The following is a 26,343-nucleotide window of genomic DNA, read 5'->3' as shown; positions in this document are numbered from 1 at the left end:
GAAGAGAGATGGGGAGGATCGAGAGGCAGACATTCTCCTCTGGGAACCGCTTAGCCAGCGAGAGAGAGTGTGTGAGAGAGAGAGAGAGAGAGAGAGAGAGAGAGAGAGCGAGAGAGAGCGTGAGAGAGAGACAGCGTGCACGAGAGAGCAAGAGGAGAGAGAGAACGAGAAACAGAAAATGAAGAACAAGAGTGAGACAGAGAGACAGAGAGAGAGAGAGAGACAGAGAGAGAGAGAGAGAGAGAGAGAGAGAGACAGAGAGAGAGAGAGAGAGAGAGAATGAGAGAATGAGAGAAAAGGAGAGAGAGAGCGCGTGAGAGAGAGCAGTCGGAGGCAGTAACAAGAGATGTCAGCCAGGCTGGCAGTGTCTGCTTGCCACACATCACACCCTCTTGCAAAGGAAGAGTGCCAATATCAGAAACAGAGCTCTCCTATTCTCTCCTCCAGCTTGTGCCTACTTCTCCAGAAATGGGAGGGGGATACGCACACACTTACAGGCAGCCATGAAATGCAAGCACATGAATCAACAGTCTTTTTTTCCCCCCAAGTCCAAATATCACACAGAGCATACTGGAGGCTAAATTCTTTTTTGCACAACCCACCACAGTACAGGTGGTCCTCATATACAAGACGCGGAGAGCATTTAAGCTACATTTAGGCCACACCTGCGTGTGTTTTTAAATGCAGGCTTCGCCAACGTGCCGGGCAAAGCAGACAGACAGACCAACACCTTACCATCTTCCTGTGCACTGTGTTGTCCGCTCTCTCTGAAGTGTGTGAAGAACAAGTTTGAGAAATGAATCTCCGGCGTAAAGACTCCATAGCTTTTATAAACAGAGGCTGTTACCCTACCTCTCCCGGTATAGGGGAGGATCTCTAGACACAGGAGGGCAATCAATTTGGGAGATGATTATGCCGTGTGTACCTAACCTAATCAACAGCCTTGACAGGATATTCATAACTGCAGACAAGTAGCTTCATTGGTCCTAAACCCCTCCCACAAATGTACAATACCAGTTTGGCCTTGTTTTCAGGTCATGCTAACAGATTCAGCAGAAGTAGGGCAGTCGTGTCCTAATGGCAAGGGCGTTGGTTGGTATTTTGATCAGAAGGTTGCAGGTTCGAATCCCACCCTTACCTCTCCCTTTATCTACAGCAGGGATGGGCAACTAGAGGCCCGGGGGCCACATGCGGCTGCCTCCTAACTCAGTGTGGCCCTTAGATAAACCAGAGAGAGTAGAGAGAGAGGTTCCATTGGCCCATTGTTTCCGGGTTCTATTATTGCAAGGGGGAGGGAGGGGGAATCCCCCTTTAGGCAGACCTAGGCAGACCTAAGGACTGTTCTATTCAATGCTAGGAGGAGTATTATGACACGTCCCTTAAGGCAGACCGGAACCTGGTCATGTTAGGTGCCCATAGCAACCTATTACATTGGCATATCTCTATACTTAAAGAATCCCTGGATAAACCGTGATTAAAGAAGTAAAAAAATAATGACCAGAGTTTTCAAAACACTACAGAATTAACCTGTTGTAATTATACTGTTGGCAGATAGAGAACACTCCCATTCCTTCCTAACAATATCGGCAGTCGGTGAGCAACCTCTGCACCTCGAACTGTGAGTTGCAGCCTGATGCCTGGTCATGTGGCCCGCCAATGGTGATGATGAAAAAATGTGGCCCTCCAGTCCTTAACATGAAAGTTGCCCATCCCTGATCTCCATCCATGGCTGAAGTGCCCTTAAGGAAGGCACCTAACCCCACATTGCTCCAGGGACTGTAACCAATACCCTGACAAATAACTGTAAGTTGCTCTGGATAAAAGCATAATTGTCATGTAATGTAAATATGAGTAAATCCTGTCACTTTGACTGTAGGCATGTCCAGTGTTTGCTGAGCACAAGTCAATATCATTACCTTTGCACAACCACCCGTGACAGACAACTGAATGTCAATACAGAATTATGGAGACTAGTTATACAGTTCAGACAACAAACCCTAGTAACTCCATGGCACGATAGGTAATGACATCGAACTTTGTATTTGCCAGTTGCCACCAATGCATTTAGGCACTGTGTATTTTGGTGACAACTGTGTTAACTTCAACGTAGAGGTCTAGAGCTAGATATGCGTGTTTGTCAATGAAAAAGCCCAGAGGGAAACATACAAATTGCTCTGGTGAGTAACAGTTCAAAGTAAAACCTCACCCAATAGTTAGGCGTACAGCGTGGCAGGCGCATAGAAAGTAGTATTTCTACAAAACCGAACCAGAAGAGTCATCCGAAGTTTAAATTCAGTGTCGGACACAGGGATGCATTATGGGGTGGCTTCGGTGCTAGGTAGCACTCGCGTGCCCCACTTGTGTGGTAGATAACACTTCACTGTTATAAAGCCGGCTAACGATTAGATTAGACACTATCCTTTACAATAAAGCGGGGCATGTTGGTTAGCTGACGGTAGCTAACGTCTAGCTAGCACGCTAGCTTTAGATTTTAACATTGACAGACACAGGGCGCTGACTATGTCGTCGGTGGTAAGATCAACTGAAAACAGGGATTCGCTTCATGTGACTGTCGTTTACGTTCCCACCATGCAGGGCTAGTCAGGGTTCAAGCGATCTCGCTAACAAGATTACAAGGAGTACACACACGCCAATCAATGACAATTCAGCAACACACATGAACACGCTAAGCACCATTTGAAACAATACTTGAAATAATATTACCAGTGACAAGTGATATTTTTTCAACTGATGTCGTGAAGACATGCCCATAGCACGAACTTCTGTCCTTACAACTCAACCAAAGCAATCAGAAACCTCCAGAAAGCTTGGGTTAAAGCATTCGTTTATGGAAGTTGGGGAATTTCTAAACTTACCAGCGGATCCCTTTTCTTCAGCATCTTCCGTGAAATCCACCGTAACCACTGACGGCACACGATGAGGTCAACACGTTACAGGCGTAAATGGGCGGGACAAGCTCGCGAACAATAACATGAAAATTATTTCAGGAACATGTGAAATAGAGCCTGTCGGATGTTTATCATTCGCTTGTTTAGAGATCCATCTTCCAATTCGGCACTCGGACATTCGCTTTGGTCTTGGCAGAGTTGGTAAAACTGAAGTAGCGTATCCTACCGATAATGTAGTCCACTCCACAATGTACGGTAGACAAAAGTGAAAGGAAACTACACCCATCCCATAACAGTGCTCAAAGGTAACAAGAACAATAATATGACACCGAAACCCTTGTCCTCCAGTTTCAGACCCAGCTGTCAAGAGAGATCTGCTGCAGCCAAACGCAGATCATCGCACATCATGCAGTGTGTGTTGCCATCATGTGGACAGAATTAGAACCGTGACATCTACTAGAGGTCGCAGCAGGGTGAAAACAAGACAATATTCTGAATACACAGGATAAAACTGAACTAACGGATTCAAATATTTATTATGTACTCTTGAAAATGATGTTATACAGAAATATAGGCCTACTATAGGCTACCCTACAGTAGGCACAATAATACACTTCAAGTTTTATCACCAACCTATTTTGAACGAATACACAATAATAGCTACATTACCGTTATATATGTTAATAATTTATTTTACATTTTAAGACTTTTTGGCATGTTCTCAGTTTTATTTTTTATTCTGACAGTAAGCCGGAACTAGGACATTTGCTCACGGAAGTAAACAGGAAGTTGATTCCTGCGAATAAAGGAAGACAGCATCGGCTTGTTTTGTCATGACAGTTTTGCTTTAGTCAGTCTTCTCAGGTTTTGTACAAACATGGTTGATCAGTCAAAATATTGGCATGATAGTCGCTAACAGAAGCAGATCTAAGGTAGACGTAAAAAATATAGCGTCACTGGCATAACGTGACACCAACTAGCTTGCTCGACAATAGCTCGATAGTTATTTGTTAGCTAGTCGGCCAGTCAGTGCTCAGCACTGCAACGTTAAGCAGGTAAACAATGACTTGCATGTCATCTGACAGTACTTCAGTGATTCTATGAGATATAAAACTAGATCTAGACCTGTCATTGATTGCAATGAGTATTATTCTGTTTGATTCTCGGTGTTTCGATGTTAATCGGCATTACGTTTTGTTTTGATCCTTGTACGCCTCCATTTTGCTCATTCTGCATGCTTTCTGCCTGATGAAAGCAGGTTAGTTAAAATTAACGTCACGTTACTGACATGTGTCTAGTCTTGGGTATTTTTATTTCCGTCGCATTAAGTATCTCATGTTGTGAAAATCTGAGTGGTATGTTGAAGATGTCACTTTGTCAGGTAGGCCTATGTGTCAGGCATCTGGAGCCTGAATTATCAAGCAGTAGGGTCCCTCTGCTCTGATTGTTTCATTTAATGATTTATCTGATATGTCTTTTCTGCTTTTTACTAGAATTGCAGTCCAGCGGTGGAATTCCTGATACTGCACAGACACAATGGGGAATCAACTTGCTGGGATTGCTCCCTCTCAAATTCTGTCTGTAGACAGCTATTTCTCAGACATCCATGACTTTGAATACGACAAGAGCTTGGGTAGCACACGGTTCTTCAAAGTAGCCAGAGCAAAGCATAGAGAGGGACTGGTGGTGGTCAAGGTCTTTGCCATTCAGGATCCATCCTTGCCTCTCACGAGCTACAAGCAAGAGTTGGAAGAGCTAAAAATCCGACTGGCCTCTTGTCAGAACTGTCTGCCATTCCAGAAGGCCACCCTGACAGATAAGGCTGCCATTCTTTTCCGCCAGTACGTCCGGGATAATCTGTACGACCGCATCAGCACGCGCCCGTTTCTAAACAACGTGGAGAAGAGGTGGATCGCTTTCCAGATCCTCAACGCTGTGGACCAGGCCCACAAGTCTGGTGTTCGCCATGGTGACATAAAGACGGAGAATGTGATGGTGACCAGCTGGAGCTGGGTGCTGCTGACGGACTTTGCCAGCTTCAAGCCCACCTACTTGCCCGAGGACAACCCAGCCGACTTCAACTACTTCTTTGACACGTCCAGAAGAAGGACTTGTTACATCGCCCCGGAGAGGTTTGTGGACGGAAGCATGTTTGCCACAGAGAGCGATCAAAACACGCCACTGGTGGATCTCACCAGCAACAGTCAAAGGACTAGAGGGGAGCTCAAACAGCCCATGGATATATTCTCAGCAGGTTTGTGACTCGTATAGATGTTTTTTTTTTGTTTATCAACACGGTGTTGTGAGGAGGGGCAAGACACTGGCAGCCAACCACGCGAGCTAATTTTTTGACGACAGCGGTTTCCAACAATCAGAGGTTGAGTTGTGCGCAGGTAGTTTCGCCATGTATAACCAGGGCCCTAAAATAACTTTTTTTCACCACCAACCAAACTGGCTTAGTAGATGTTAATCATACTAGCCAAACACACACCCACTAATGCGTCAAACCTCTACCATCCAAACTGAAATTTGACTCTTGGCTGGTGTTAATTTAGAGCCCTGCATATAATGGAACCATTATTGTTGTTGTGCCAAATGTGTTATCATCCTCTGTCTGTATCTATTTATATTATATGCAGATGTAGACAAACCAGCCTGACCAAGTGGAATTCTTGCCCTATATATATTTTTTCCGTCATGGGCTGATATCTTCACTGATTAGCTCATGACGTATGGTATTTAGTGTTAGCTGGCTCAGTTGACCTCATATTTTCAAATCTGATTTTTTTGTGCCATTGGTGACAATTGTCTTTACAATGATTTACTGTGTACTGTTTGACTAATGAACGTTGTGGAACAATGTGTATTTTTCAGGTTGTGTGATAGCGGAGCTGTTCGCAGAAGGTGTCCCACTCTTTGACCTCTCACAGCTGTTAGCCTACCGCAAAGGACATTTCCAGACGGAGCAAGTTCTTATGAAAATCGAGGATCCTTACATAAGAGAACTGGTAATATGTCAAACATGTAGTATATGAAACAGTAGGACTAGTCGCATTAAAAAAGCCCATCAACCACCCAAGGCCTTTTTGCTTCACAGCTTATCAGGGTTAGAGTTATTCTTCTGTTACATTTTTACTGTATATTTAATGGGACAGTAGTGGTGGTATAGTGACAATATAGATAACAAATAGTGGCAGTATACAGTGGTGAGTATGATATATGGATATAAAATGTTTATAAAATGAAAGACTTTCCGAAATGTTGAGAAAGTTTTGGTAATTACAGAAGGGGTTTTTTTGTCATTCATGGTATCTAAAATTGATGTCAATGATGCTAAATCCTAGGGGTGTAAATAGTAATCGATGTATCGATGCATCAATCCTACAGCTGACAATTGAATTGTAATAATAATAATTATAATAATAATTTTTAATAATTGTATCGCAGGATCGTATCGTATCGTGGGGCATTTGTAAGTATCGAAAATAGTCGAAACGTTGGCTCCTGCCCAATGTCCTAGCTCTATAACGTAATAGAAGTAGAGAAGTAATTGGGAAAAAAATCAAGTCAAATCGTATCGTGGGGCATTTTTAAGCATCGAAAATAATCGAATCGCTGCCTTAAGAAATCGATATCGAATCGTATGGTCATGGAGGCTGTGATTCACACCCCTACTAAATCCCCACAGGTAGCCCAGATGGTCCAGCGTGAGCCAGAGAAGCGTCTGACGGCCGAGGAGTACCTGAAGCAGCAGCGGGGCAAGGCCTTCCCAGACATCTTCTACACCTTCCTGCAGCCCTACATGGCCCAGTTTGCCAAGGAGACCTTCCAGTCGGCCGACGAGCGTGTCCTGGTCATCCGCAAGGTAGGCTGCTGCCTTCTGCTAGCTAGAAGGTACAGCCCCAGGGCTTGATGTTAACGTTTTTGCTCACTGGCCTCTGTGACTTAGCCAGGCTGTGCCCTCCTAGTGACGCAACACCTTCAGATCGAATCACAGCACAGGCCACAGGAACGACAATACTCTATGCTACGCTACTCGTGAGAGCTGTTGTTAGTCTGGCAGATACTGTATACAGTCGGTAGCCAGTCAGCGCTTCCTAAATTAGTGGGATAAACCCATGCGGTTCGAGAAAGGCAGCTTTCGCTTACACGAGAGGCCAATGGACAAACCTTTTAAGGGCTCGATTCGCAATCCCGTGAGACATTAAAACAACATGAGATTAGATGTTGTAAGGTTTGTTAATACAGCTCGCTGCACAACAAGCCACAGAATGTAAACATCATGCTTTTTAAAACCGGACAGCATTGCACCAACATATATATACCAGCGGGAGGACTGAGGTGGTCAGCTGTAAACAAAGGAAATGACGCAGCTCAACAAAAATCAACATGATCAACGGCAGCCCCTGCATTATCTCATGTGTGTGTGTGTGTGTGTGTGTGTGTGTGTGTGTGTGTGTGTGTGTGTGTGTGTGTGTGTGTGTGTGTGTGTGTGTGTGTGTGTGTGTGTGTGTGTGTGTGTGTGTGTGTGTGTGTGTGTGTGTGTGTGTACTTCTATGTCTATGTGTCTATGTCTGTGTGTGTGTGTGTGTGTTTGTTTGTGCATGTGTGTGTGTGTGTGTGTGTGTCTTGCTCTTCAAATGGGAATCAACTACTTAGTGTTTAGCTCCAAAACACAATTTTGTTGCCTTTTGTGTCAATGACAATATACTGTATTTCTTGAATCTTGAAGGACCTGGAGAACATCCTCCACAACCTGTGCGGCGGCGGCAGTGCGTCGGAGCAAGCAGAGCGTCAGGAGAAGGCAGCTCAGGAGCTGCTTGGTAATGCCAAGGAGCACGGCCTGGTCATCCTGGTGTCCGTCATCACTTCCTGCCTGCAGACGCTGCGCTCCTGCGACTCCAAGGTTGGGAAAAAGTCATCAACTCTTCATTTATTTTATTTATTAGCTCAACCTTTTTAGCTTATGTGGTTTTTAAAGGTTTTTTTGTGGAAGTGTGTGTGTGAGAGAGATAGAGTTGCAAAACAATTGCCCATACAAATAAAGCTAATTCTTCTACTAAGTATCAGGTACTAGGTACTAAGTACTAAGTATTGGTTGTATACGGTATAGAGGCACAAAGTATATGTGTGTAAGAACTGTACATGAATGTATGTAAATGGTGTGCATGCATGGACAGTACATGTCTATGAGATGTGAGTAACAAAGTGATCTGACGAATGCTGAGCGTGATGACATTGACTTGTCAATGACTTGACTTGACAATTAAGACTCTAATTCAATGACTCCCAAATTGGCCTTTAAATCATTTTCTAAAAATCAAAATGTTATTTATATCTGTGTGGCTTTTACTTATTCATCTACGTGTGTAGCACTATTTATTTATTGATTAATGGGTCAGAAGTGGGCCGTAAACATTTGTGAAAATATCAAGGTACATTACATTACATTACATTACATTACACTCGGCTGATGTTTTTTATCCAAAGCTACTTAGTTATTTTAGGTACAGGGTATTGGTTACAGGCCCTGGAGCAATGTGGGGTTAAGTGCCTTGCTCAAGGACACTTCAGCCATGGATGAATGTACTGGTAAGGGTGGGATTTGACACATGACCTGAGGAAGGCAGACAGGCCGAAACGTTGTTGCATTAAAAACTTGTTTATACAACTCGAGAGTGTGCGGCACTTCTTTCCTCCTGCAAGGGTGGGATTTGAACCTGCAACCCTCTGACCAGCGCTCTAACCATTGAGCCATGGCTTCCCTACAGGTGGCTCCAAGTTGGAGAAGATTGAGAACTGCTTCTCTAATTCATTCGTTAATTCCTTCCAGCTGGCGGCGCTGGAGCTGATTCTGCACCTGGCGGGCCGGCTCACCTCCGAGATCCTGCTGGATCGCATTAACCCGTACCTGCTACACTTCTGCAACGACCCGGTACCCCGCGTCCGGGCCGAGGCCGTGCGCACGCTGGCCAAGGTGCTGGCGCTGGTGAAGGAGGTGCCGCGCAACGACGTCAACATCTACCCGGAGTACATCCTGCCTGGCATCGCCCACCTGGCACAGGACGAGGCCACCATCGTCAGGCTGGCCTACGCAGGTAAGCAGACAGGGGTCAGGGGGTCAAAGGTCAAACTGTTCGTGATGAAGGGGGTGAGTGGGTTGGGGGGTGGGGTGGGGTTAGACTTTCAGATGACTTTGTCCCTGTCATTGACCATCTGGCTCAGGACGAGGCCACCATCGTCAGGCTGGCCTACGCAGGTAAGCAGATGGGATCGGGGAGTCAAAGGTCAAACTGTGATGAAGGGGGTGAGTGGGTTGGTGGGTGTTGTTGTGGTGGGGGGTCGGGCTTTCAGATGACTTTGTCCCTGGCATTGCCCTGGGATGAAGGACGAGGCCACCATCGTCAGGCTGGCCTACGCAGGTAGGCAGACGAGGGGGGGGCAGAGAGGTCAACTGTCCTAGGCCCGGGGGGTGGGAATTGTGCAGAATCAAGTCCCCATTACATTGTGTGCATTGAGTTGGGTGGGTGATGGTGGGCCTCTCAGATGACTTTGCCCCTTGCATTGCCCATCTGGCGCAGGACGAAGCCACCATCGTCAGGCTGGCTTAGGTATGTGGGTAAGCTGCTGCACACAACGGAATTGCATTTATGCCTCACCTGTGCAAGGGGGCAGACATCGCCCAAACATCGCCTTTCAGATGACTTTTTCCCTGGCGTCATTCACCTGGCGCATGACAAAGCCACCATGGTCAAGGTGGAAATGGGCAATCCCTGCTGCTGTACATGAGACAGTTTAGCAATGTAGTCACATGGAGCTGTTTTAATGCATAGAAACACGGTTGTGTTTGTGATGAATGGGAACAGTCACATGGAGCTGTGTTTTAATAGATGGGAATGCACTTGTGTTTGTCAGTTCCTTGCTCTAGGAGGCCATTGTAATGTAGCATGTTGGAGGCGGGGGGGAGTGGGAAGGGAGAGTTAGACTATTCATCAGTGATATGAGACATTAAATGTGTAATTCGCATCACAGTTGTTTTAGACAACATATTGAAGAAGAGTAGAATGTGCTGTACAATCTTTGGTTGTTCTCTTTTGAGTCAGCGTGCTTTTCAACTTGTGACTCGTGTATTGAGGGAATGCTGCCTCAATAACTGCATGTTTGTCATGACATCGCCCAAACATCGCCTTTCAGATGACTTTTTCCCTGGCGTCGTTCACCTGGCGCACCTGGCGCAAAGCCACCATGGTCAAGGTGGAAATTGGCAATCTCTGCCGCTGTACATGAGACAGTTTAGCAATGTAGTCACATGGAGCTGTTTTAATGCATATAAACACGGTTGTGTCCATTTTCCAGAGAATATTGCGCATTTGGCTGAGACTGCGCTGCGTTTCCTGGAGCTGGTGCAGGAAAACAACCTGAATGCTGAGCATGATCTAAACGGGGAGGATGTGGAGGAGACCCTGCACCCAAGTGACAACTACGACTCTGGTAAGTTACACTTCGGCCATTTTCTTTACCATGATGTACAGTATGTAAGCTCAGGAAATGAGGTGGTAAAACAAGACGATCAGTGTTATTAACTATCAATTATAACTACAGTGTATCAATTAACACATTAATAAGTGTGTTAACTGAAACTAGGCATACCTACATATACAGTATATTAGACAGACAGAATCTGAATCATCTTTCTCAAACCTATATATAATAAGTTACCTGCCAAAGTGGCTAGCGAGACCGAAATTATCTCTAGCCACGGCCTAGTTTTACCCATTTTTGGCTGGTTGGCAGGTGCCAAGTGTCGAGCCCTAATTTTCTTCGCACCCCTGCAATACATAAAATCTTCTCCCTCCTTCCCTCCCTCCCTCCACTATCTCCCTCCCCCCCTCCACTATCTTCCCATCCCAGAGCTGCAGGCGCTGCACGAGATGGTCCAGCAGAAGGTGGTGACGTTGCTAAGCGACCCGGAGAACATCGTCAAGCAGACGCTGATGGAGAACGGCATCACGCGCCTCTGCGTCTTCTTCGGCCGCCAGAAGGCCAACGACGTGCTGCTGTCCCACATGATCACCTTCCTCAACGACAAGAACGACTGGCACCTGCGGGGCGCCTTCTTCGACAGCATCGTGGGTGAGTACCGGTACTGGGTGCACTATGTAATTGGCCTGATTATCATCGACTTTCAAATCTCTTCGAGACTTGGTCTGACCAAGAGCATAACAAGTAACATTTCGCAAACGGCATGGTTGACCCGCCTCCCTTGGTTTGCTACTGGTTGTTTTCTTCCCGACAAAGTGAGAGGAGTTCCCGATTTTTCGGGAGCTCAGAAACAATATTTGTATTACTCCTGGCCTGACTAGAAGCAATGCTGAAAGTGTTGAGTCACTAGGAGGGTGCGGCCGGGCTACTACGTAATATTTTTAGTAGTTTATTTCCAGAATACATGCTGCCCATTTGCAAATGTTACTTTTTTCATGAACACTCACCCCCACCATCAACGTTTTGTATGGGTTTTGACACGAAATTGAGGAGCTCAATTCACGTTTATGTAACAGATGAAAAACAATTGAAAAATACCTACAATGTCAAAGATGGATGGAGTCATTAAGGCGATTGGTTAGACCGGATCAACAGAAATGTGCACATAAGTGACCTGACTGAGGCTTTTACTGTTTATTTGAGGGTAAATCACCAGATGAGGACCACACAAAAGCTATCAATCTCAGAGGGATGTGCAGTTATACAAAAATCACAATAGAACTTGCATCCTCAGGTGGTACCAGTATTCAACACTTTGGGAACTCGGCCCAAGGACTGAAGGACACAGCACGCTGATGATGTTTGTATGAACATACAGTAGTTGATGTCTTCAGAATAGTAATACCCAAGACATTTTAAAGTAACATGATCTCACTGAATTCTGTGAAATGAAGCGAAAGGCAATGATGATGATAATGACGATGTGTATGATGATGATCGTACTGTTAGTTTGGCACAAACAAGATTCAGCTCAATGTCCTTCAACAGTTTGGCAAGAACATTTTTTGGTAAGTTGATATAGTACTTGTCAGTGACTCAAGAGACTTAGTTCTATGAACAGTACAAAGATGTTTAATGCTGAAGTCTCCTTAAGTTGTCTGCTTGTCGGTATAATCTTCTTTTATTTAGTGTACAGGACAAACAGATACCAGCAGGATTTATACAGCTTGTCTTGAATACAATATTAGATAAACTAAGACACCCACACACGTTGGCAAGATAGTGACTCCGGAGACAGGCTTGAGCAGGTTTTTCTAGCTAGATTACAAGTAAACGCTGAACACCATTGACGTTTGCAGTGAACTGTAACAGAGTATTATAAGCTTTGGCGCTGTGATGCTATGAGATAAACAATGGATTAACTTCCAGTTAAACATGCAGCTGTTTGGAATTACAAATTCTACTGTTAAGTATATAATTATGCAGGGAATCTGCCTCTCTCCTCCCTTCCTCTCTCTCCTCATCTGTTCTCTTTTTTTTCTCCTCCCCTTTGCCCTGCTCTGCTTTTCTCTTAACATCCTCTGTGGAGATCTATTTTTATCATCTAAAGAGCAGCGGTCGTTTAACAGGAGCACAGACATCTGACGTCGGTCTGTCCCCTGCTTTATGTTTTCCAGGTCTATCCTTAAAGGTACACTGTGCAGAAAATGGTCAGAAAAGGTACTGCAACTATGCTGCTCATTGAAACTGGGTTGCCTATTGCCAAATGTAATCTTTTCATGAACGTTTACAAAGTAATACACTAATATTTTCTAGTATGGCCCAAGTATAGACATTTTTGCAGCTAAAAATGGCTATTTCTGGAAATTCAAAATGGCGGACCATGAAGAAGATCCCCCTTTTCATGTATGAAAAGTGCAATTTTTCCAGTCATAATGAATACTTAGAATTTGATGGTGGTGGTAAGTATTCATGAAAAAGGTAACATTAGTGAATGGGTAGCATGAATTCTGGAAATAAAGAACTAAAAATCTTACACAGTGTCCCTTTAAACATCATGCTCCATTTCCTTCCTCCAGGGCTGGACTGGCCATCTGGCATAGTGGGCATTTCCTGGTGGGGCCCACACCATCGTGGGCCCCTATTTTCAGAAATTCAACATGTTTTATAAAACATGAAAAGGGGGATCTTCTCCATTGTCCGTCATTTAGAATTTCCAGAAATATGTATTTTTAACTGCAGAACGTACTGTACGTTGGTCGTACTAGTAAATATTAGTTAATTATTTGGTAAATATTCATGAAAAGATCAAATTTGGCTGTGTACAGCACTGTTGCAATAAGCAGCATAGTTACAATGTCCTCTCTGCGCACATCCTACACAGGGAGTGCGTTCCAATATGCAACCTTGCTTCCTTCACTTGTGCTTGTGGCCTCGCCCCTCCTCCTGGCCCCTCCTCCGTGGAGAAAACAATAAAGTTTCCCAGCTGTCAGCCTAGCCATAACAACTTTTAGGGGACTGTTTTTCATTCATCATCCCAATTGCAAATGAGAAAAATACTTGACAATTGAGCTTTTGCAAGATATTGAAACATAATGCTGATGTCAGTGATGTCATCATGACATATTACTTCCTGTTACGAGGCCACAAGCACAAGTGGAGGAAGCAAGGTTGCATATTGGAATGCACAGAGTGCACCTTTAAACATCATGCTCCATTTCCTTTCCTTCCTCCCTCTCAGCTGGTCCATTGTTAGCGTTGCTCCCCTGACTTCTGGCCTAATTGTTTCACGGAAACAATCAAGTCTCATGGGGACTTGATATTTCTACTCCAGGCAGAGACGGGACTGTCATGTGATATGCTACCTACCCAGGTCTCTAAAGTAACTTTTTTCACCACCAGCCAAAATGGCTAGTAGATGTTAATCGTACTAGTCAAACACACACTCACTCTTGGGTCAGCGTGGCTAGTAAGTTGGTCTTTTCTACCAGCCAAACTGAAATTTCACCAGCATTTGGCCGGTTGGCTGGTGCTAATTTAGAGCCCTGTACCTACCTATCCTAGTGAATCTATGGTGCCCAAGGAGACACAGTTGAGCTGACTTGACTCCCTGTGCTCTCTCTTTCTTTCTCTCTCTCTCCTTTTCTCTCTCTTCCTGCTCCTTCTCTTCCTCTCTCTCTTTTGCTTGCCCCCCTCCTCTCTCATGCTCTCTCTCTCTCTTTTTCTCTCTCTTTCATGCTATCTCTCTCTCTCTCTCTCTCTCTCTCTCTCTCTCTCTCTCTCTCTCTCTCTCTCTCTCTCCTTTTGTCTCTTTCTCTCTCATGATCTCTCTCTCTCTTTCTCTCTCTCTAGGTTGGAACAAAAGGGGAAAGTGGTGGATTTAAGAGATATGTTTAAAACCCTGGTCGAAACAAGGATTGTAACTGAATTTGCCTACTTTAAAGCAACTGAAAATCTTACAATGTTTGAAGATAAATGGTCTGTTGGCAAGGGACTCTGGGCAGTTCATTATGATAGTGGACTCATCTTCAAGTGGTAAAGATGAAGGAGAGGATTCCTCCCTTCTTGCACTGCACCGCACGCAAGGTGTCAATTTCTGTGGAGTTATAATGTACTCTTTTAGCTAGTGTCACGATTCAAAATAAATGGGTGTTACAAATAAAAAAATCCCCTTCCCTTCTCCGCAGGTGTGGCGGCCTATGTTGGTTGGCAGAGTTCGTCCATCCTGAAGCCTCTGCTGCAGCAGGGCCTGAGTGACGCTGAGGAGTTTGTCATCTACAAGGCCCTCAACGCCCTGACGTGCATGTGCCAGCTGGGCCTGCTGCAGAAGCCGCACATCTACGAGTTTGTCAGCGACATCGGTGAGGAACTGATCAGTGCCAGCAGGATCAGTGTTGGCCTGCTGTGCACGGTGTACACGGTGCTGCACGGTGTGCGGCGCTGGAGGGGCATCGCCCATGGTGGCAGTCATTGTAGGGTCTTAGTGAGAAGTGCTCACACTGAAAATCTTTTCTGGTTGTCTTTTATTATTTCATGTTATTATTATTATTTTATTATTTTCAAGTCGAAGCGTAATCCAGCTATGAAATAATACAAGACAACAAAAAAGGATTTTAAGTGTGCGGACTTCTCACTCAGAAAACTACAGTCAGCCTTTGTCCGGCACCTTTTCCTGGGATGTGCACAATCTTCACCTTCAACAGTCTCTGTAGGTTTGCCACTGATTGTAATGAACAGGCACGGACATGGCATGGTTTGCTGTCAGCCTCCCGCTGTTTATTTGATGAGCGATTTGTACTGTGTACTGTAATGTTGAATAGGGCATCTGAAACAACCTTGGTCACTGTAAATTCATGTTGAAAAAAAAAAGACAAAACGCATGCAACATGAATGTACCACAACATGAAATGTACCACAACATGAAGGCATTCACAAAACTTTATTATAACTGTACTATACAACTACTACACTATAACTGTACTATAAAACTGTGCTGTAGGGTACGTTAATATGGAGTTAATGAGCAGTCCTGTTTGGCTTGATGTGTTTGGCCAAAATGATTGTATGTGCTGCTGATACATTTGTCTACGTGTCCCCTGCCAGCCCCTTTCCTGTGCCACCCCAACCTGTGGATCCGCTACGGGGCAGTCGGCTTCATCACCGTGGTGGCACAGCACCTCAACATCGCAGACGTCTACTGCAAACTGATGCCCCATCTCACACCCTTCATCACGCAGCCCATCATACAGGTAGGAGCCTTCATTATTTTTATTCAAGATTTTTTTCGGGGGGGGCTTTTGAGCTTTATTATGATAGGACAGTGACAGATGGACAGGAAATGGGGATAGAGAGACGGGCAAGGACTGGCAATTGACCCGGGCCGAAATCGAATCTGGGTCGCCGGCAGAGTAACCTAGTGCCTTATCGTTAGGCCACTATAGGGCCAGGTCATCACCGTCATATAGGTAGAACAATGATGTGTATAACTGTATATACTGGTCAGTGAGATAGAACCTTGTGAGCTTTGTGAGTGTAGAATACAAAGGACATTTGTTTTCAAGTGTCATTAAGCTGGCTTAACATTCAGTTTTGGATTATGATTATTAAAATAGCTTACCATTTCTTGAATGTCTTTGTCTTTATGGTCTGAACTGGCCATTTATAGGCATTCCATTGAGCTGAATTACCGATACGGTGAATATGTAGAGTTTTTACCAACTATTCTAAGAGAAGGGAAGCCAAGTATGGGAATAAAGTGAATGCAGTATTATTGGCTTAATATCCACAGACAGCTGTTTAGACTAACTAACAGTGACCACCAACAGTGCTGCTCCGGCTGAGTAATGTGTTGTATATCCCCTAATGTCTACACTGTGGCTGCGTGCCAGATTGACAAGGAGATCGTCCTCCTGAGCGTGCTGAAGGAGCCGGTCAGCCGCTCCATCTTTGACTACGCACTGCGATCCAAAGACATCGCCAGCCTCTTCCGCCATCTGCTGTTGCGGCAGAAGAAGCGCAACGGCTCCATCCCAGAGTGCCCCATTCCTGAAGACCCGGCCATCGCACAGCTGCTGAAAAAGCTGCTGTCCCAGGTTTGGAAATCAGACCCTTTCTGATTTTTTTGTTGCTTTTTATTTACTTTTCAAGAGAGGAGCTGTGAAGTTATGATGCTGGCCTTAAAAACACATACAGTATTCAGAAAAAAAAGTTGTCAAAACCCTTGCATTAAAATGCTCCGAAACGTTTTGAAATTGAAAGGGATTAAAAGGGAGGTCACAGGTGTACGTTTCATCCTTGCCTTACATTGAACTTTTACATTTTGAGTCTGCATTTGGGCCAACACGGCCCCTTCTCAGACAGGTTAACATAGGGGTGTACTCACTTTTGCACCAGCATAATTTCACAAAAATGGACGAATATGTAATTTCAGTAATTCTATTGACCTTACTTTTCTGTCGTAAGCTCAAAATATGTTGTATTACACTTAGTCTATGAGTATTTTGGCAATAACTTGTGTGTTTATTAAAATATTGTTCAAATGTTACTTTTCAACAGGGGTGTACTCATTATTGCTGTGCACTGTGTGTGGAATAAGTAATGTTTTCCTGACATTGTTTTCTCTGATGACCTACTATGTGTCTTGCCGTTTTGCAGGGCATGACGGAGGCTGAAGAGGACAAGCTCCTGGCTCTGAAAGACTTCATGCTGAAGTCCAACAAGGCCAAGGCCAACATCACGGTGGACCAGAGCCACCTGAGCGACAGCAATCAGAGTGGCACCATTGACCTGGGCACGCTGGGAATCACAGGGCGCCAGGTGGACCTGGTCAGAGCCAAACTAGAGTCCGAGGACAAGCGAGGTATGTCATGTCACGTCACGTCACGCCAGCAACGCAGCTTATTCTCTCTAAATGTTTGCCATGTCTCAATGATGTATAAATTCATTTGAATTGAGAACATTGGCCTATACTAAGAAGCATGTTCGGGAGTAAACCAGGATAAGGTAAGAGGTAAATCATCTAATAGAAGAGCTTGGAACAAAATGAGGACTCCATGCTCTTCTATTAGATGATTGACAATACCTCTTAACTTAACCTGGTTAACCTCTTAACCTCTAAATTTAACTTTGTCAACAAAATTAGGACTCCAGGCTCTTCTATTAGATGATTTTCCTCTTAAAGGCCAACTTCCGATAAAACTCAGTTTTACTCACTCCTTTCGAAGATCGGACGGTCACCCCAAGTTAAACTCACTTGCAAGGCTCTCATAGCGGTGCGTCAACTCTCCTGGCTGTGTTTCCCGGTGTTTCCCAATTTACATTAATAATGCCGAGAAACGAGCGAATCACGAAAGCCTTTCTGTGTTTCGTCACGTCGAAAGAAGGCGTTGCCCACAAAGGTTTATATCGACCCATTTATCTAAAAACATGTCGAGTAATTTTTTTCTGCTTGTTTCCAAAAGAAGCAACGTCTGGTGGCCCGAAACATAGCTTAGCTTAGCTATCAGCTGGTTGCTACTCTCTGGTACACACACAGCACAAAGCCTCACACATAAAGCCAGCTCACTCTGGTTGCTCCGTGCCTGCAGCTCGCCTAGGGGTCGCTGTCGAAAGAGCACAGCCCTGAATGGAGCCTGCACGCCTCCGCTGGCGCCCCTATAGTGCAGTACCACCCGGGGAAGTGGCGACTCTATTTCCCATTACATTCTCTCCAAGAACTGGAGGACTGAGCCAATCAGAGACGCGTTTCTTCGAGAGCAGGATGAGTGAGCCAATCAGAGACGCATTTCCAGGAGAAACACGGAACACTCTCTCGTTTCTCCACAAGCCACCTTGCCAGCTTGCAAAAACGTCTTGAAACAAAGCAACCAGAACGTTTTTTAAAACAGGACCAACGCGTAACACATTCAATAACAATGGGGAACACGGCAATATTAATTAAATGACATTGAGAGGCCATCTTTAACTTAACCTGGTTTACTCCTGAACCAGCTTCGTAGTATGGGCCCCAGATGGTTTTATGATTGATATCTATAGATAGCTGTTTAGGAAAGCAATTAAACAGACAAGCGAGGTGTGTAATGCCAGCGACATGCGATGATGCTTTAATACTACAGACAGAATGTATTCTCTCAAATGATTTGGCATGTCTCAATGATGTGCAAATTAATTTGAATTGAGATGATGGTTGAAATGGTTTTGGAATAAATAAATGCAGACACTGCAGTATGTTTCTGTGATGTTTGCACGGGAGCTTGGGCCATATATTGCCTCCATGTTGTTGAGAAAATAGATAGATAGATAGATAGATAGTCTTTATTGTCCCCAAAGGGAAATTCGTTTTCACCACCATCATAACTTGTTATAGCCAACATGAAAACATAAAGTAAACAACCCAATACATGTACACAAGGACATCAAGCGCCATACATGCACACTCAAACACAAATACTGTCAGACAACATAAGCACATACTCTCATACACACACACATACACACACACACACACACACATATGAGATAATGCAGGGGCTGCCGTTGATCATGTTGATTTTTGTTGAGCTGCGTCATTTCCTTTGTTTACAGCTGACCACCTCAGTCCTCCCGCTGGTATATATATGTCGGTGCAATGCTGTCTGGTTTTAAAAAGCATGATGTTTACATTCTGTGGCTTGTAGTGCAGCGAGCTGTATTAACAAACTTTACAACATCTAATCTCATGTTGTTTTAATGTCTCACGGGATTGCGAATCGTGCCCTTAGAAGGTTTGTCCATTGGCCTCTCGTGTAAGCGAAAGCTGCCTTTCTCGAACCGCATGGGTTTATCCCACTAATTTAGGAAGCGCTGACTGGCTACCGACTGTATACAGTATCTGCCAGACTAACAACAGCTCTCACGAGTAGCGTGGCATAGAGTATTGTCGTTCCTGTGGCCTGTGCTGTGGCGTGGTGCTAACGGGTGACTAACTCAGGCCCTTCTGTTGCAGTGGGCATGTTACAGGCGCGGCGGGCAAGTGTCCTGCTGGAATGCTGGACGGCTGGTGACTGGACTAATGCCATTTATTAAAGGAGAATTCCTGCCAATTCCTACATGCAGTTTTATTGCTTACGCTACCCTTGACTTGCCAGTACCCTATGACGCTGCTTTTTTTGTACAGCCCTTTCCAAGATCCATTCTAATAGGGTCATGGGTTTGTTAAAAAAAAATGTCTGTACATAAACTGGTATATACATAAACATAAACATAACCAGTCTTTACATTCTTCAAATATCATCCCAAAAGTTGTTGCTGTGTTACGAAGTGGCTGCTGCTTATGTTGCATAACTTTTGGGATGGAATTTGCAGTATGTCAAGATGTTTTAAAAAAACAAAAACAAAAACAAAAAAAACTTTAACGCAAACCATATCCCTTTTACAATGGGCAGGATTTCAGGAATGCCTGAACATAAAAATTGGGAAACTTAGAATAATAGTCGCTAAAAGCTTTAGAAACACTTTGTAAATAATGAACTAATAATCAACAAAATATCTACAAATGTTTGTACATGAATAAGAAATACTATGCTAACACAACAGACACATCACAGTTGCAGCAGTCCTGGAAGTTCTCCAAAGATCAAAAAGACACTGGATATAGAGGTATCTGGCAGGCAAACAAACTCATGCAGGAGCAAATTTCTACTCTGCTATGAAAATGTAGGCTGGTTCTTACTCATTTACAAACATTATAAACATTTTCTTTAAAATGAGTTCATTAAAATATGTTAGTTAAGTGTTAATAACGCTTTTAAGGGACTGTTATTCTAAAGTGCTACAAAAAATTGCGTCGCTGGGTTCTTCTGACAAGTCAAGGGTAGCTTGAGCAATACAGCCGCATGTAGAAATTGGCAGGACTTCTCCATTAAGGCTGAATATGTGTTGATGTGTTTTGTAGAGCTAGGTTGTATTGGCACTAGTGTTCCTCCCATTGACTGGTTTGGCATAAATTGTACTTGTGAAAATGATCAGGTCTAGCCATATTAATGTTGAACTCTGAGGGCCTCTGCAACAAAATCCGGAGCACTGCTCTGCCAGTGCGGAGGCTCTAAGACTGGATAGGCCTGAGGCACATCTTTTTTGATACCCCTTTTGTGAGTGAGTGCATATTCTCAATATGAAACAAAACAGTCATTGAGTTCAAACATTAATACATGACTATTGTGATATTAGTTTAGCAGCCCCTCTGTCCTGTGTTGAGCATAGGATGCTGTACCTCCCGCAGTATCTTTCTGTCAGGGCTCTAAAAAAAATCGTCGCTAGCCAAAAAGGCTAGTTAATGGTAATCTTACTAGCCAAACACACACTCACCAATGGCTCACAGTGGCTAGTAAGTTGGTGTTTTCTATCAGTCAAACCTAAATTTCACCAGCATTTGGCCGGTTGGCTGGTGTTAATTTAGAGGCCTGTTTGGCGTCTTCTGGAGTTGTGGAGTTCTATTCTTCTAGTATGTCCCTCTTGCTACTATGTGCAGTACAGTATATAAGCTGTGAGTTGAACTTGTAAGAAGTGTAGGAAAGTGTGTCAGAAATACCATGTCAGATTATGTGCTTACACTGTACCATAGGGTTAGGATTAGAGTAAATCTTCATGTACAGTCTACAGTCTATGTATGTAATTCTACTCTTTTGAACATTCAGAAATGGCATACAGTAAAAGGAGCTCTAAAATGAAGTGTCACTTATTTGTGTTGCGTACACATATAAGATAAAACAAGTATGCAGTGATATGCTGATTAGTATATGGGTCAAAGACGATTTTTTTTTGTGGTCAGACTTCAGGTTGCGCAACGACATGTAATGCCCATAAATTAATCAGTAATTGGTGGTTGATATACAATGAATAATGCTTCTTAAATAATCCACTAAAAACAATTTTTAAATAAAATAAAAAAATCCACTCAGTGATTGCACTGGCTGTCGTTGCGCCACCCTGACATATGCTACTGACCCATAATAATCATCATGGTGAAGTCTTTATAATGTAATGGTGACATGTGTCTTGTTTTTCCCACACTAGCTCGGAAGCACACTAAGCAGGACTCCAATGTCAACGAGGAGTGGAAGAGCATGTTCGGCTCTCTGGAACCCCCAGCATCGGCTCCGGCACCGCCTACTGTACGCTACGTTACGTTACCTTTCCATTCCTTACCATTCGCTACGTTACGTTATGTTTCCATTCCTTATGTAGAAGCGGGGAAGGATCTGCAACGTTTCGATCATAGATCTTCTTCAGACATACACTATGATCGAAATGTTGCTCCCCAGTCTCTAAGTCTTTTGCAAGCAGTGTGCAGATCCTTTCCCGCTTCTACATATGACAGTTTTTGATGTGGCACCTGCTGATGCTTTGCTGTTGGATGTGCGCGCCTTCCACTACACTCTATCTTTCCTTATCATCCCTTACCATTTACTTCACCACCAACCGTACGTTATGTTTCCATTCTGTGTCCCTCACTCCCTGTATCTCTGGAGTCTCACTCTCTGTGTCTGTGCTGTCTCCCTCCCTGTGCCTGTGCTGTCTCACTACCTGTATCTGTGGAGTCTCCCTCTCTGTATCTCACTCCCTTTGTGTCCTGTCCCTGTCTCTGTGGTGTTTCCCTCCCTGTGTCTGTGTCTGTGGAGCCTCAATAGTCTCTGTATCTCACTCCGTGTATATCTCACTCTCTGTGTCTCACTCCCTGTGTCTTTGCTGTCTCACTCCCTGTGTCCGTGTTTGTGCCGTCTCACTCTCTCTTTTTGTGGGGTCTCACTCTCTATGTCTCACTCTCTGTGTCTGTGTTTGTGCTGTCTCACTCTCTCTGTGTCTCACTCTGTGTCTGTGCTGTCTCACTCTCTGTCTCTGTCCCTGTGTCCCTCCGTAGCTGTCAGAGGGCAGCCAACCCAGGAAGTCCTCGACAGCGCCCTCTAGTGTACAGGTGGCGCAGTCGGTGGGCGGCGGAGGAGCGTCGACGTACCGGCGCGTGACGACATGCAAGGCGGAGCTGCAACAGCTGGTGCAGCAGAAGAGGGAGCAGTGCACCGCCGAGCGCATGGCCAAACAGATGATGGAGAGCGCAGAGTGGGAGAGCCGACCGCCCCCGCCAGGTATGTAGTAACACGCCGTCCTTCCCCGCCAGGTACATAGTAGCACGCCGACCGCCCCCGCCAGGTATGTAGTAACACGCCAGCCCCCACTAGGTAAACACGCCCCCACCAGGTACATAGTAGCACGCCCCCACTAGGTAAACATGCCCCCGCCAGGTACGTAGTAGCACGCCCCCACCAGGTACATAGTAGCACGCCCCCACCAGGTATATAACACGCCAGAATCACGGCAAACTTCAGGTACATAACACTCCAAAAACCCGCCAGCTGCCCTCCCCCGCCAGGTATGATACACGAGAGCTGACCCTGACAGATACATAACACGCCAGACACATGAGAGCCGCCCACCAGGCACAATACACGCCAACAACACAACAGCTTCTGATTTGCAGTGTTGGTTACAGTATATCACGAAAGTGAGTACACCCCTCACAGTTTTTGCAGATTTGTGAGTATATCTTTTCATAGGAAAGCATTACAGAAATTTCACTTTGACACAATGATTAGTGACATTTTAACAACATATTTAACCACTTAAATTTCTTGTTCACTCAGAAAAAAACAAAATACAGCCATTAATGTTTGAACATGTACCCACAAAAGTGAGTACACCCCAGATTAAAATCCGGTAGAACAAGAAATTTGAGCGGTTAAGTATGTTGTTGAAAGGTCACTAATCATTGTGTCAAAGTGAAATTTCTGTAATGCTTTCCTATGAAAAGATATACTCACAAATCTGCAAAAACTGTGAGGGGTGTACTCACTTTCGTGATATACTGTAGGTATCAAAAAATGATTTGGTAGACTTGAGTGGGGGATCTGGTGCCCCCGCCGCCAGGCACATAAACACAACACCATGCTCCTGACTCACTCTCCCCAGGTCCACACTCCTCTTATCAGCAGTCATGTGTCAAAAACTTCTTGGATACTGTGGGGTTGAGTGGGAGATCAGATGCCCCAGCCAGGTATAAACACTCCCCACCAGTCTGACTCACTCCGTTGTTCATGTGTCGTATAATGATTGGGTGCTGTAGTATTGAGTGAGGTCATTGCCGGCCCCTTTCCAGGTACATACGTATTCTCCCCACCAGCCTGACTCACACCACTCCGTTGCTGCTGCTTATGCGTCAGAAAAGTCCAAGTGGGAGGACTGGGTGGCTGGAACAGAGCCATGCACCCAAATATAACTTTTGCAAGACAAATAATTATCTGAACTAAAGTGGCCTTGGCTGAATGGACCTGGTTCCTGAAGTGATTCCTGAAGTGACCTTAAAGGGATATGCCTCCACCAGGTCAAATTAAGTGTCTCCCTGCAAACCCGAAATGAGACTTAAGTCCCTGTAAGTTTTCCAGACTGAGTGGTCCTAAAGTGGTCCTGACTCAGTGGTCCTGACATAGTCCAAAAATGATCCAGGCTGACTCAAAGGGTCATTCTGTCTGGGGTGTTTATGGCCCTGATTTACAGTGTGCTGCTGTGCTGCGGTCTGACTCCTGACCCTCAGGGGCCGCTTCATGTCTTACGACAGTGTAAGGGTTCGTCGTGAAAAGATTCTTAAGTCTAAATTGGGGTTGCTGCAGAAAAAAGTTTGGGAACCACTGGCTTTACGGTGTGCTGTGTGTGTTTGACTCCTGACTGGCAGGCTCTGCTTCATGGCTTACAGTATGCAGGGCTGATAGTATTCAGGCTCCATGCCTGATTTCAGGCTTGACAGAGTTTATAAAAATAAAAACATTGATAGTAATTAGCCATTAGGTTATTCTTATCTCAGAAAGTGTTACAGGTTCAGGGTTTTCTTCTACTATCAGGCTTGAATAATGGTCATACACAGGCTATTAAATGTTTGAATAATGTGTCAAAATAGGCCTACGGTACGTCACTATGCAGTATCTTGTCGTCGTCGTTAGAGCAGTGAAAAAAGTTCCGGCTCAGGACTTTATTTCACTATCACCCCTGAGTATGATCTGTGTGGTCTGACTCAGCGTCATGGCCAGGGTCAGCGTCATGGCTTACGGTGTACTGTGTGTGTTTGACCTCTGACCCCCAGGGTGGCACCCCAAAGGCCTGCTGGTGGCTCACCTGCACGAGCACAAGTCGGCCGTCAACCGCATCCGTGTTTCCGACGAGCACTCCATCTTCGCCACCGCCTCCAACGACGGCACGGTGAAGATCTGGGACAGCCAGAAGATGGAGGGCAAGACCACCACCACCAGGTACAAATACAATACAGTACAGTACAGTACAGTACAGTACAATACAATACAATACAATACAATACAATACAACACACGCCACCAGGTACATACAATGCAATACAATGCAATGCAATACAATACAATACAATACAATACAATACAATACAGTGCAATACAGTACAGTACAGTACAATACAATACAATACAATACAATACAATACAATACAATACAATACAATACAGTGCAATACAACACATGCCACCAGGTACATACAATGCAATACAGTGCAATACAATACAATACAATACAATACAATACAATACAATACAATACAATACAATACAATACAATACAAGACCACCACCACCACCAGGTACATACAATACAATACAATACAATACATCACTGATTCTTGAGAAAGTGGCTAAAACAGGTTGTAATGTTGACAGAAAAAAACAAAGTGAATTATGAAATTATATGGTATATCCTTGTTGACTAAGGTCTTGGCTTTTCAGAAATGCACAAGGCCAATCTCCCCATTTTATATTTTTTTCAGAAATCAGGCTTTTCTCTGATCACACCTTGTTTTTTGTCAACACCGTCAGACACAATTAAAAGTAATTAAAATTGTATTGATTTGGTTGCATATGTATCTGGAGTTTTTAAGTGATTATGTGTATTTTTTGGTTCACACATATGCCTTTAAATGTTGAAAATTCACTTTTGTTCTATTTTAATACTGTTTCATGTGTTCTAATTTTAAAATATGTACCGTCATACGATGCTTACTTAACGCCTAAATAGAACAAACAATTTTTTTGTAATTTCACAAATATTCCTGTAGGCTTAAATTGGCTATTACTTTGATAATTCAATAACTCCTAAGGAAAATGTTGTAAGCACATTCATTTGAAATGTCCAAAACTCCTTCTTATGGTGGTGACTTAAGAACTGACGGTGGTGACAGTAATCTGAGAGTGGTGAAAGTGGCCTAATTTGTACCTGCATTTAGCAAAATAAATAGCCCTCTCAAGTCAATGACATCTAGCATAAACACTTTATTTTTGTGTGTGCACAGTATGTTTGTGCATGTGTTTTTTCTTCATTAGTTAGATTCTCTAGGAAGTAGGCCACTGGTTCTTGAAAATGTGGCAAAAACAGGTTTTAAGTTGTTCAAATCCAAAATATAGAGGTGTATTATCATAGATGTAGGTCTTGGCTGTGCAGTGAATGTATTGGCCAAGCTCCCCATGTTTAACATTTTTCATAAAATGGGCTCTTTCTTTTTTTTTTTTGTCAACAGCGGCAGACAGAATTAGAAGTAAAAACATATGTTTACTGTATTAAAGTGAATTACTTTAACAATTCAACATAACTGTAGATACTTATTGTATGCATATTCCTAAAACATGTCAAAAACATGTAAAACATGTGTTTTTTGGTGAACTCCATCAGATGTCACCACCCTCAGTGGTGGCTAGAGTATCATTTTGGATCACAATTATTACTAACATGCCTAGTAATGTTTCATTAACCAGCACAATTTAGTAAAATATGGAACAAGATGATGAGCGGAACAAAATCTGACGGTGGTGACATCTGACGGTGTGAGACAAAAAAACACTCTTTTACATATTAT

The 26,343-nt window shown here is 44.0% G+C and overlaps 2 protein-coding genes across 4 annotated transcripts in view; one reads left to right on the top strand and one right to left on the bottom strand.

Annotated features, from left to right (window-relative positions):
* The window catches only part of atp2c1 (ATPase secretory pathway Ca2+ transporting 1), a 94,207-nt gene extending 90,954 nt beyond the window's left edge, over nt 1-3,253 (bottom strand). Inside the window, exon 1 of one of the 2 annotated variants that reach the window (XM_063198638.1) lies at nt 736-3,253. In XM_063198638.1, the coding sequence (XP_063054708.1) occupies nt 736-822 (87 nt within the window). In that variant the 5' untranslated portion in view covers nt 823-3,253. The remainder of the gene's footprint in view (nt 1-735) is intronic. The other variant, XM_063198639.1, reaches the window with a different exon arrangement.
* Nucleotides 3,254-3,712: 459 nt separating this feature from the next.
* Nucleotides 3,713-26,343, top strand: part of pik3r4 (phosphoinositide-3-kinase, regulatory subunit 4) — a 35,893-nt gene continuing 13,262 nt past the window's right edge. The window contains exons 1-16 of one of the 2 annotated variants that reach the window (XM_063198631.1): nt 3,713-3,964; nt 4,403-5,163; nt 5,784-5,917; nt 6,598-6,774; nt 7,642-7,815; nt 8,743-9,007; nt 10,266-10,400; nt 10,821-11,042; nt 14,579-14,752; nt 15,495-15,640; nt 16,280-16,483; nt 17,046-17,250; nt 18,975-18,998; nt 21,444-21,541; nt 22,288-22,510; nt 24,556-24,721. In XM_063198631.1, the coding sequence (XP_063054701.1) occupies nt 4,446-5,163; nt 5,784-5,917; nt 6,598-6,774; nt 7,642-7,815; nt 8,743-9,007; nt 10,266-10,400; nt 10,821-11,042; nt 14,579-14,752; nt 15,495-15,640; nt 16,280-16,483; nt 17,046-17,250; nt 18,975-18,998; nt 21,444-21,541; nt 22,288-22,510; nt 24,556-24,721 (3,065 nt within the window). In that variant the 5' untranslated portion in view covers nt 3,713-3,964; nt 4,403-4,445. The remainder of the gene's footprint in view (nt 3,965-4,402; nt 5,164-5,783; nt 5,918-6,597; nt 6,775-7,641; nt 7,816-8,742; nt 9,008-10,265; nt 10,401-10,820; nt 11,043-14,578; nt 14,753-15,494; nt 15,641-16,279; nt 16,484-17,045; nt 17,251-18,974; nt 18,999-21,443; nt 21,542-22,287; nt 22,511-24,555; nt 24,722-26,343) is intronic. The other variant, XM_063198632.1, reaches the window with a different exon arrangement.

Source organism: Engraulis encrasicolus, chromosome 5 (genome assembly GCF_034702125.1).
Source record: "Engraulis encrasicolus isolate BLACKSEA-1 chromosome 5, IST_EnEncr_1.0, whole genome shotgun sequence".
NCBI lineage: Eukaryota > Metazoa > Chordata > Actinopteri > Clupeiformes > Engraulidae > Engraulis > Engraulis encrasicolus.
The sequence above is the reverse complement of the archived record's forward strand: the minus strand, read 5'-3'. Positions and strand labels throughout refer to the sequence as shown.